General features: G+C 38.3%; 1 protein-coding gene across 1 annotated transcript; it reads right to left on the reverse strand.

Annotated features, from left to right (window-relative positions):
• Window positions 1–2,266: 2,266 nt before the first annotated feature.
• LOC133825519 (uncharacterized) lies at window positions 2,267–3,091 on the reverse strand. Its single transcript, XM_062258448.1, has one exon. It carries the CDS (start codon window positions 3,089–3,091, stop codon window positions 2,267–2,269), a length of 825 nt encoding a protein of 274 aa, XP_062114432.1.
• Window positions 3,092–12,641: the final 9,550 nt, after the last annotated feature.

Here is a 12,641-nt window from a genome sequence, read left to right on the forward strand (position 1 = left end):
TGAGTCGCAACTTGACCCTACGAACCCAGCTTCCCCTGCCCTTTTCTCAATTCAAACCTCATCAAACCTTCACCAATCAACCCAGAAATCACAACCAATCATCAACACATCATATCCACTAGTTTAACCACAAAACCCAAGCTTTGAATCATTAAAAACCACCTCAAATTACCACTTCTATAATAAAAACTTTAAGTTAAAATACTAACTCAAAATAGAGCAAAAAATAGAAAATTCATGGCTGAATCCTTACCTTAATATCAGGTTTGCATCCCCTTCAATGGTTGAACTATAGTCCTAAGCTCCAACCTTGATTTCCTAGCTTCAATCCTCAAATTGAGCTTCAAAATTCAAAGGAAAGAAAAGAAGAATGATGATCGTGAGGTAAAAGAAAAAGGCTCTATTTTGGCTTTCTAATTTCTTCTACAACAAGCCTAATTCAAATATATCCACCAAGCCTAATTTATTTCCTTAACAGCCACCAAGGGCAAAAGTGTCATTTCTCCTCTAATCCTGTTAATCATAATTAACGTCCCTCAGTTCCTGTTATTCCCAATATTCTCTAATAATAAATAAATCAAATCTCATTACCCTTTTATTCCCGGTAATGCACTAATCATCAAATTACCCCGAGACTCACCCCGAGACTCACCCCGAGCCCGGAAATTAATCCCATTATGACCAAACTGCTAATTTACATTCTAAGATCGTCTCGTGCCGAATAGCTCGAACATATCCACATAATAATGTTGTCTCATCCATAAATCATAAACATGCTTGAAATTATACAAATATGCCCTCAATGGGCCAAATTACCAAAATACCCTTTACAATGAAAAGTGGACCCACATGCATCCATTTATCATCATATAATAATATAACTCACATAATCATGATTATAATCATTTAATTGCATAATAAACCAATTATGGCCCTCCTGGCCCCCTAATCCAGGCTATAAGCCACATTAGGGAATTTGGGTCATTACACCCACCATGTCCTTATGCGATTAGGCAAACACGTCTCGGTTAGTTCTTCAAAAACTTACAAGTTTAGACTTGACTTCCTTTACTAAGTTTTTTCTGATTCTTACCATGTTGGTCGGCTCTTCCTGGTCGAGTGGAACCTTCTCAAGGTTTTCAACAGGTCCCACTCCTATATCATAATCCCCAAAGTTCCAAAGTCTCATTCCTCTCTTTGGGCAACGCCCTATTTAGAGTTGTCGTGCTCATTCAGGGAAGCTTGCTTTTGCACCTCTGATGTACTCATCTCCATTACTATTGTTGGCTTTCTTTCTGCTGGTCCATCAAAAATCATGCTGGTTGCAAAGCCTTTCTTAGCAGTTGTAATGGAAGAGTTCTAATATTCTCAGGCTTCCTACTGATTTCCTTTAACACATCCAAATTCCAGCATTCGTTGGGAATTTCATTGTTAAGTGGAATATGGTTGTGACAACTCTCAAGTCAATGAGTATTGGTCTTCAAAGTGAGGCATTGAAAGCCAAGGGGAGGTCTACCATGACAAAAGTGGCCATGATTGTGCTATTTTTTGGTCTAGCTCTAACAATTACTGCTAGCCTGATTGTCCCTACTGGAGTTATTCCTTCCCCAGTAAAACCAAACAAGGGTTTGTGTGCAAGGCTCAAGGTCTCGAACAGAGAGTTTCATCCTTTCAAGAGTGGTCTTGAAAAGGATGTTAACTGAAGAACGATGATCCACCATAGTTCGTGCAACAATTATGTTGGAAATTTGGGCTTTGATTACTAAGGGATTGTTGTGTGGGAACCTAATGTGTGCAACATCGTTCTTGGTGAATGTAATAGGTTTACATTCGTACCGAGGTGTTTTGGGAGTACACTCCTCGGCAGCCAACACCTCTTCTCCTAGTTCATGGCGTAGTGTTTAGGAATATCGCTCTAAGGCCTTTCTACTTTCACCAGCCAGGTGTGGTCCTCCACGAATCATATTTAGTCGACAATCTACCGAGGCTGGTTGTAGTGGTTGGGCTGGTGCATCAGGAGTTCTTGCAGCAGCCTAATTTTTCTCAGTAGGACGATGAATGTATCTTCCCATGGCCTAATGATTTTGGAGGATGAGAAATTCAATTTTGTCCTTAAGTTAATTACACTCGTTGGTGTCATGTCCATAATCGTTATGGAAGCGGCAAAACTTGTTAGTGTCTCTCTTGATTATTTATTTTCTAATAGGATTTGGCTTCCTATAGGGCTATTTAGCCTGTGTAGCTTGAAAGACTTTCGCTCGAGACCCTAAGAGCATAGAGTAGGTGGTAAAACAAGGAATGTATTCTCATAGCCTATCATTGGTGTTTGCCCATTTATTGTCATTTTTATTGCCACTACTAGAATTTTTATTTCGTTTCCACCGTTTTGGTTTTTCTTGTTACCATTACCATTTATTGTTTGCTTGTGGTTAGTTGCATCAGTGTTTTTTGCTGGTGCAGTACTGATTCTAGCTTGGTTTGCTTGATCAGCCTTCTGTATAGCCCTTTCTAGTTTTATAAACTTGTCTGCTCGGTCAAGGAACTCTCTAGTCGAGTAAAAAAAATTTCTTCTAAGATCGGTCCAAAGCAAACCTTTGACTTGGATCCCAGCCATGATGGCCAACAACTTTCCATCATTGCTAACTGTCTTGGATCGAGGAACTTCTTGCATAAAATGCTGCACATAATCTTTGAGGGGTTCGTTAGGTACTTGCTTAATGTCAACGAGGTCATTGAGCTCGGCTAGTAGAATTCGAGCAGTAAAGAACTGTGAGTAGAAGAGTCTCACAAATGCATCCCAAGAATTAATGGTTCCATGCTCTAGTTTAAAGAACCATTCTTGTGCAGAATCATCAAGGGTAGCAGAAATGATCCTGCAACACACATCATCTCTCACTCCTTGAAGATCCGTTTGTATTTCAAAGTTGTTCATGTGCGACATGGGATCTTCCTTGCCCGTGTAAATTTTCCAAGTTGGCATCTTGAACTTAGAAGGAATGGTGAGTGCATCAGTTTGATCTGAGAAAGGAGAGCCTTTCCTTCTCTCAAAATTGACATCAGTTAGTTTCGGGGCTATCAATTCCCAAACCATCTGAGTAAGGGCATCTAGTTGTGCTTGAATAGCTGGAGTAACTAGTGGCACAACTTCTAGGGCAACAATTGGGAATGTTGCAGCTTCTCCTCATGGCGCTGGAGGGATTATTGGTGCGATGGGTCCCTTATCATTTGACCCATTACCTCCTGAAGCATGTCAATGACTTATTGTAAGTCCCCTATTACCAATTATGTTAAAGACATTGCCTCGTCTAGGCTGCCCCCCGATATTTTGGCTGTCCGCTCGAAGAGCACCAAGAGGTGGTCTTGCTGGACAATTTGCTGGCTCTTGCTGCCTTAGTGGGACAAACGGTCATTCAGGCTTAACATTTTCCCTAGCATGGATGTTTTGAGGAACATGTGGCCTTGGAAGAATAAATTGTCCACTTGGATGCCCATCATTATGATGACCATCATAATACAGATTATTGTGTGGTTTGTAGTATTGACTATCCCCTTCATCTTCATCGTAGCCATTCCAGTAGGATGTTTGATAGCGGCTACTTGCTTCTTGGTCATTCCTCTAGCTATTTCTACTTGGAGGATGCCCATGATTGCACCCAGCTGAATGATAACATCGAGGTTGTTGGCCTCGATTTTAACTTGCTGGTCGTTCATTCCTTGGTTGTCAGAACTACTGACTAGGCCTTGGATTTTCTGGATTAGAAGGTTGCCCTCCTCTTGAGGCTACACACCTTGGTTTCCCATCAGCAGGCCTTCCAACTCCAAACACTTTACTACCATATCCTTGACCTTGGTCATCATTGGGTAGCACTTGCTCATCTTGATGGAGTTGTCACTTTACTCCTGGTTTAACTCCCTTGTTCGAATGATAACTTTGAGTTTTCCCAGGGGGAACAACATTGTCTTGAGACCTGGGTGGTTGAGCAGGCTCTGGGGTTTGACCAGTCGACCTTTGAACTTCAGCATTTGCTCGGCCAACATTCTCTGGTTGAGGATTCATTGGTCGAGGTCTTGCAGCTTGAGTTTGTTGCAAGACGACTTGTAACAGCTTTGCTCCTTTGACATTGCGACAGCCAGCTTCTTCTTGACAAGCTTTAAGGGCTCGCTGCCATTGATCAATCCAAGATTGAAACTCTTGTCTCTGCTTGTTCAGGGCTTCAGATACAACTTCTTTGGTTGTTGCTTGATTTTCATGCATAGCAAGAAAAATTGCTTCTGCATTTGTCCCACAACTTCCTTTAGTTGCTCAATGTCGAGGTTGAGGTCTTCCCCCAAGTCCACGTGGGGCTCATCACGCCCAAATGTTCCTCATGGGGGCATGTTTCCAGGTGGAGGAACCTATTGACCAGGGTGCAGTGGGGGAATCTGATTGCTCGAAGGGCAGTCATATTGTCCTGTGGTAAGGTTTGCCCCTAGCAGTTCTTGGATTTGGCTTTTAGTAGTGATAGCCATGGATTCATACAGATCTAGTAGATTGTGATCTTGGATTTCAACTCTCAATGAAAGCACCAAAATGTTGACTAACATTTTGGTCAACGACACTGAGTCAATATGAACGACAGTAAATAATATTAAATATCTAAAATCAAGTAAAACGACACATAAAATTTATAGTGGTTGGGCCCGAAGAGTTGGAAATGACCTACGTACACGTGCACTTTTATTAATCAAGAAAGGCTCATACTGAAGATCGAGAAGAATAAGGTTCAACGGAGTTTCCTAAGCCTGGGCGAGAATACAATTCAGTAGGGTTTTGTATGTAAAGTGCGTATTCAACATAAGAAAATAATGACAGTGAGAGATCCCTATTTATAGAGTCTCTTACTGGGTTTTAGGCCTTAAAAAATTATCTAGGCCCCTCACATGTAGTGTGGGATTGTTACGAATGATTGCATATTCAAGCTACCTGGAAAATGAAAATTGGACAAATGGCGACAGTTACAAATATATGAATTAAAGTCGGTAAAGATGGTGAGGAATATCAAGTGGCAAATAGTTGAAAGTAAAAGAAATGTTAAAATGGCCAGAATTAGATATAAGGGTGGTGTAAACCCAAAAAAAAAATGTATACGAGGATATGTCGTTTATTGGATCTTGCTATATTCCTTAGCCAAGATGTTCATGATAATTATAAGAAGTGGGTGACAAGAAAATGTTGAATTGTTAACGAATCTCAAGGAAGACAGAACCTTGTGATGATATAGTAACATGAATTTTGAGGACGAAATTCCTTTTAAAGAGGGGAGAGTTGTAATATATTCCTTTTTGTTTCATGGGTATTTTGTTTCTTTTAGCCTTTGAGGGAAATTTGGTAATTTAATACTCGTGAGGGGTATTTTTGTAATTTTATTATATTGCGTTTTATGTGATTATATGAATATGTTCATGAGATATTAATATCTATGTAAGATATCTTATGTTGGAAAATACCGAGGGTGATCGGGATATGTGTTAAAGTGACAAATCACTGTCTACTTCAAGTAATAGAGGCTTTATTGTCAAGAATTGTTGAAATAAGGGTCATAATAGAATAAATATAACATATGGGGAATAAACTAATTATGGATTATGGAAACTAATAGTTTAGTGGAGAATTACTAAAAATGATTTAGTGAAATTGTTCCAATAGCTTAGATCAAGGGTAGGATGGTAATTTGGCGATAAGGAGCCATTATAAATGGAAAGTGAAAGACTAGGGTAGGGTTTCACTCATAATTTTAAATTGGTGGCTGCTCTATACATGATCAAAAGACATAACTCTATCACTCTTTCTCTAGACTAGGGTTCAATATCTAAGGAAGAAGGAGAAGAAGGATTTCTCCATACACGTATGAATCACTAGACACTCATGTAGGGGATTGCTTAGGACATATTTGAAGAAGATTTTAATGGCTTGGGTTGATATACATGATCTTGGGGTAAGACTTTTTCACACTTTTAAAGTTTATTTGATTGTTCTTGAAGCATTGAGTTATGTTAATGGTTGTTTTTATTAGAAAGCATAATAGGTTGGGATGGTTTGTTTTATACGCATGTTAACGACTAGGTTGTTAATCTATTATGGTTAGAAACATGCTAGGGTTGAATTTATTAAGTTATGATTGCTGGTTTTGAAGATTGGAAAGATAGCTTGGGGAAGAAGAACTTTTATTGCATGAGATTTGTTAGGGTTATAGAGTTACGGGCTTCTTATGAATTTTTAGTATTTTATTTATCTCTAAAAGTTGTATGATGATATAGAAGGATTCAAGATGAGTAAAACCCAAAAAGAATCGTAAAAGACGGACTTATATTGAGGTAGTTAGCCTTTCGAAGTTTAGTTGGCATCTAGTTTTCGAACCACCGCCCGACGCAAGGGAGAGCGCGCCTAGGTGCCCAAAAGGCCTAGAAAAATAGGAAATTGAAGGGCTACAACTCTTGAATGCGACAAAGTCCTTTTTTTCAGGTCATTTTGAAGCTGTTTCACATGGGGTTCATTGAGGAATTCCTCCGTAACTTCTTGTTGACATTTTTAGGAGTTTTAAGACTTTCTTAAGGATGCATTACGATGGAATGGGTCATAGAGAAAATTAAATTTGTTAATATGATGCATGAAGTGAGTTTTGGTTCTTAATGTCTGCTTGATTGTTGATTGATCTAGGGCTTGGAAAGACACTTGAATGGAGGTGATTGCATGTGCTGGACTTGAGGTAAGAAGAGTGGACACCTGCATGCAGGGTGTACGCTCGACGTACTTAAGTATGATTATGGAAATATGATTGTATGATGTACAGGATATTATGTGATGAGTTATGAGTGTTTTGAATGATTATGTTAAGTCATGGTAATTTGTACATTGAATGTTTGATTGGCATGCTTACGTTATGATTATTGCATGCTTACGATAACTTGTCCTCGGTTGCACACTGGCCAGAACGATACTGGTAAAGGGCCGGAATGACACCAGTAAAAGGCCAGAATGACACTAGTAATACGTGTTACGATTATGTTTTGATATGATATGATGATGATGGTATATGATATGCTATGATATGTTAAGTTATGCTATGATTATGTTATGATATGACATATTTGTTTTGGAACTATATATGTTAAGGTATAGATTATGAGTAGTATATGATTTAGGTTGTGATAGTTTGAAATAGTGTATGTTTTATGTTTATGATTTGGGGATTGTGTCCTACATAGCACTTCTTGCTTGGCATTAGCTCATAGGTACTTTGTGTTGCAGGTAAGGGAAAAAATGTGGTTTGTTTAGGTGATGAGTTGAAGCAGGCTCGGTCAAATGTGTCCATGTAATGAATGGTTGACCTAGGGTCAAGGGTTTGTTTCTTATGCATTATTGTTTTAAAGGTCTTTAACCTTTGGTTATATGTTGAGTTCTAATCCATGTATTTTTACTTACATTATGCATATAAAAGGTAATTTATTTTAAATACCAAGATCTCGAGTTGCATGTTTGTAAAAGATGTTTGTTTTTTTTTTAAAGTGTTTCAGTAAAAGTTTTATTTTCTTAATGAAATTCATGTATGTATTAGTTTAATTAAATACGAATTATTTAGTAAATCAATTGGCTTTATGTCGGGTAGTTATAAATACTTTATTATTTCTTATTTTGAAATAATACTTTATTATTTCTTATATTGATATAATACTCTATTATTTCTTTTATCATAAATAATAATTTATTATTTTTATTATCAAGATACTTTGCCTGTATTATCAAGATAGCTTGGGGACAAATAGACTTGTATTTCTTACCTCCATTAAATTAATTATCTCGCTAGTTCTTGGCTTAATAAATTAATTTATTAACTATGAGATTTGTTGACTAAAAATTCATAGCTGTACTCTCCGAACACACAATCTTATATTATTAGAAGTTGTAACTCATATAGCTATCGATTGATATAATCATTGCATGAATTATGATCGTCCACTAATCATTCATAATTAGAGCTAGGTCAAAGTCTGTTAACCTCTCTAATTATATATTCATCAATCAGTGTACTTGTTACTTTAATGAACATTTTTGTAAGTCTTATATAGATAATATTTTTGTTCTCAACAAAATTTGAGCACTTTCTATTCAAGTATCACTATCAGTACCGACAAGAATAATTAATATACTTCCAATCAAGGAAGGAGTAGATTTTGTATCTGTGAAGTATGCTCCCAGCTACCCATATTCCTATGACTCCAAGATAACAAGAATTAGGTCTACATTTTCTATCATAAGCTGTACCCAATAAGTCAAAATCCATAAGACTACAAAAAGGAGTCAGAAATAAGGTCAAGTCTTAAACGGCCATCACGTGATGAATAATGAACTTCTATATTTTAATGGAGATTATTAGAAGTTCTTTCTTTCACCATGTCTCTAGTCATATATAATCTATATTGTATATGACACCCATATCTCCATGTGTCAACTACACGTAATAGCATGGATAGACTGTCCTGCCTAAGATAGAAGACAGACCTTTCTCACAATCTTAATTAATAAACTCCCATTTTTATATTAGCGATTAAAAACAATTTTGATGTTATTATCTTGAATTAAACCCTCTTGTATACACATCAATATATATATATACTTAGTTCAAGATTACATGTAATAACATTGAATCTTTCTATATAAATGACATGTAAACTAAAATACGAATATACATAAAAATTTATCTTTATTAAATATACAATATTTTTTACAAAAATACGATTTAAGGGCATGTATCCCAACTTACCCATCACCTTCATCTTCCTTTACTTTACTTTCATCATCTTCTCCATTCAAGCTTTTCTTCTTTTCCCTTGTATACCCATTCCACTTAGGCTAAAAGTCATGGTTAATGAATACCAAAAACCAGGATCATTACATGTATGTATACATTAAATCAAACACAATAAAGATCTGTACCTATTGAAGCCTATCAAGTATCATTTTTATCTTTTAGTAAAAAATAACGAATATCCAATCCACAAGATTCAACCAAGATTCACACTGCAATCTTCCAAGCCAATTCTCAACACACTAGAAGGTGTGTTGGCACGTAGCATGTTATGGACAACAATATAGAGTGTAACGCCCTACTTCCTTAGAGCCGTTACCAAGTGAGTTTTAAGACAAAACAATGTGCAATGAACTCGCTAACCGAGGTTTTTAAAACAAAAGTGTGACTAAGCAAAAGTTAAGGCTGTAATCTTTAAAAAACGAGTTGTTTCATTGAAAACTTCTAGTATTTAACATTTGGGATCCCAAAATAAGGTTTGAAAACTATTTACAACTTAAAATAAGTTTACATTCGATTAATTATTAAAACCACAGATTATTACAGCCATTTCTCAAATAAACCCCCAACCAAAGCAGTCGGGCAGGCAAAACATGTATGCGTCGCTTCATGCTCTCTGTACTCATGGCTGGTTTACTCAATCTTTGCCCTTACCTGCAACACAGAGCATCCGTGAGCCGAAGCCCAGCAAGAAAACTCATACAGTACATAACATATGCGATTTATATAGTTAACATATCAGATAATCCACAGATAAACTAGTATTCCATCAGACTAAACAAACACGGCCATGCCGTCCCAGAGGCATTACCAAAGCCTGGGGTCTCAGTCCTCACCGTAAGGGTATCCCCTGTATCCATTGGGGTCCCACCCTGTCTACAAGCACTTCACGTGTTAAGTGTTACTTCCGGCCCCATTGCCGCTCTCGGCCTTTCGCCGTTCTCGGCTCCCTTGCCGTTCTCGGCTCCTTGCCGTTTCGGCTCCGTTGCCGTTCCCGGCTCCTTTGCCATTCATGCTTACTATAATCACAAATAACATAACTCAATAACATTCAAACATATAACAATTCAATTAAGTCTGCACCCTAACATGTAATACAATATAGGGTTGTGCCCTGATATCAATTCAATTAAGTATGCACCCTAACATGTAATGCAATATAGGGTCGTGCCCTGCAATCACACTATGGGCCCATGCCCTGTCCAACGGGTGCTATAGTTTTCTTACTTGTCAATTCGGTAGTTTCGATCACTTGGCTCCTTGAGCACGATCCCACTCGAGCCTCAGCGCACACCTAAACACAGCCATAGGTAAAAGTCAACACCGAACCCCAAGTACGAAAACCTAGCCTCGGGACCAATTCCGAGCCCCCCGGGAAGTCCTAGATCCACAAAACAAGATGGTGGAATCGAACCCCGAACCCTAGGTCAAAATCCCTTAAAAAAAAATAACCCAAAAACCCCTTTCTGGGAACAGGGTAGCGCTACAGCGCTCAAAAGAGGGCGCTATAGCGCTACAAGTAGAATCAGCATCCCCAGAAACAGGGCCTAGCGCTACAACGCCCAAGGACTAGCGCTGTAGCGCTAGTTGCAGGCAGGCAACACCAGTTTTCTTTTTCTGCGATTTCTTTGAGCCATTCTCAACCCAAACTTCCCCAAATCTTTACCAAACTCAAAATCAAGCTTATAAACACTCTCCACTCATCCCAAGCATCCCAAATCTTCAAAACCCAAGCACATTCATCCCAAATCTCAAAATTTACCATAGATGAACCCTAAACCCAGAAATTCAGTCAAACATCAAGTTAAAGGCTTAGAATTCATACCGTTGATGCAATTTCGACCTTGATTCATTTCCTAGACCTCCTTAGCTTGTTCTTCCTCAAAGCTTGCCCAGAAATTCCCTAAAGTTCCCATCAACTCAGCTCAAAACACAGCTCAAACCAGCCAAACCCTTAAAACTGAAATTTCTAAAAACTTACCTCAAAAGTTGATGTGTTCTTGCTAATCCTTGCCAAATCTTCAAGTTTAACTTTAAGATCCTTCATGCTCAGCCTATCCTAGCTCTCCACTGAGCTTTGCCCCAAGAAAATGAAGAGAAATGGTGCAAGATTGCACAAACTGCCCCTTTTGGAAAAACCCCTCTGTTTTCTCTCTTTTCTTTTCCTTCCTTTTTCTTTCTTTTCCACAGCCATATAACTCTCTCTATCAATCCCACTAAGTATATAAAGCCTCAATTAATCTATCTCTAAAATTCACATTGACCAAAATGCCCTCCCTATTAATTCTAAACCCTTTTGTCCAAGTAGGGCCATTTTAGTCATTTTACCCAATTCCTGCTAATCCTCAAGTGTCTCTTATATTTTCCCGCTTGCTTCCCCAATACCTGATAAATCACCAAATAATATTCCTCGATATCAAAATAAACCCCAATATACTCATCAGATTCCTATCTATACCCCAGGCTCGCCCCGAGCCGGGTATAAATTCTCGCCTGGACTTTTCCGCTAAACTGCTCTCTGGGATCGTCTCGAGTCACAAATCACAGATACATCCACATCACAATGTGGTCTCGACAATCATCACATATCAATACAATTATTCCCTTCTAACACAATCAGGGCCTACATGCATACTAATACACATAGTCATGCTTCTCAAATAGTCATATAACATGCTTTAAATCATAACCATGCATTTAACTCATTAAAGTCACACATAAATCCCATCATGCCCTCCTGGCATGCTAATCAAGGCCCTTAAGCCTTATTAGCGAATTTGGGTCGTTACAACTATCCCCTTCTCATAAAAATTTCGTCCTCGAAATTTACCCAAACACATCAGTCAGTAAACCCGCAACTCTGACCATAATTTCCAAGGTCCACCGCCTTACTTTAGTTCCCAACAACACTCTTTCAGGAGTAACAGTCTTGTCCCACAAGATCTTGTCTAATAGCCATACTCTCGTTAGCCCCTCGTTTACACCGCAACCCTGCTGAAGCTGCAGGGTCTGCCTAGATTACAATGATTACCTCGCTGTCTTATTCCCAATTCCAGAGATATTCATAAGCCATAACCCCTACCAAGTGGGATCAACTTGTAGGCCCCGCTGGCCTAACCCTTGGTACAACTTCAGAATTTATGCTGAATTAAGAGGCAGAACTCTCCCTTCTTTCTCTGAACATCATACAAATCCTCGTCTGTTATTACGTAGAGATACAAATCTTTCCTTCCAGAACTTTATTTCCTCATGATTTAACAATTTACAAGCTCTTTTTATTCTTTCAAATAGGCAGACACTCCTGCCTTAAGAATTCCACAACCTCTTTTGACTTTCACTCTGAACCAATGCCAAACCGTAGTATTCACTATTCTTCACCTCTTACCATGTCCTGTGTCGTGTTATTTTAACAAAACGCCAGCATTTGCCACCATGACCAACTTATCAGGGATTACACTTCCCTTAATATCTCAAGTATTCGCATAGTCAACACTTAATTCTATAAGATATCTGATAAGCTTTTAGACTACTATTCCACTTGCTATCAATCGATAATTCCAGATTCCCTCTCTGTTCTCTTCGTTCTCTAGATCCTTTCCAAAATTTAAAATACTATAGGGTCTCAATTCAGTATCATCGACGTTCTACCCTGATACCAGTTCACCTGAACCAACTACATTAACTCAAACAACCGAGTTAAAACTTTTCATGTCCAAACACCTTACTTAAGGTCTAATGTGGTCTATTCCCACGATACACCACCACATCACTTAACCCCTTAGTGTTAAAAGAAAT

This window comes from Humulus lupulus, chromosome 3, assembly GCF_963169125.1.
Source record: "Humulus lupulus chromosome 3, drHumLupu1.1, whole genome shotgun sequence".
NCBI lineage: Eukaryota > Viridiplantae > Streptophyta > Magnoliopsida > Rosales > Cannabaceae > Humulus > Humulus lupulus.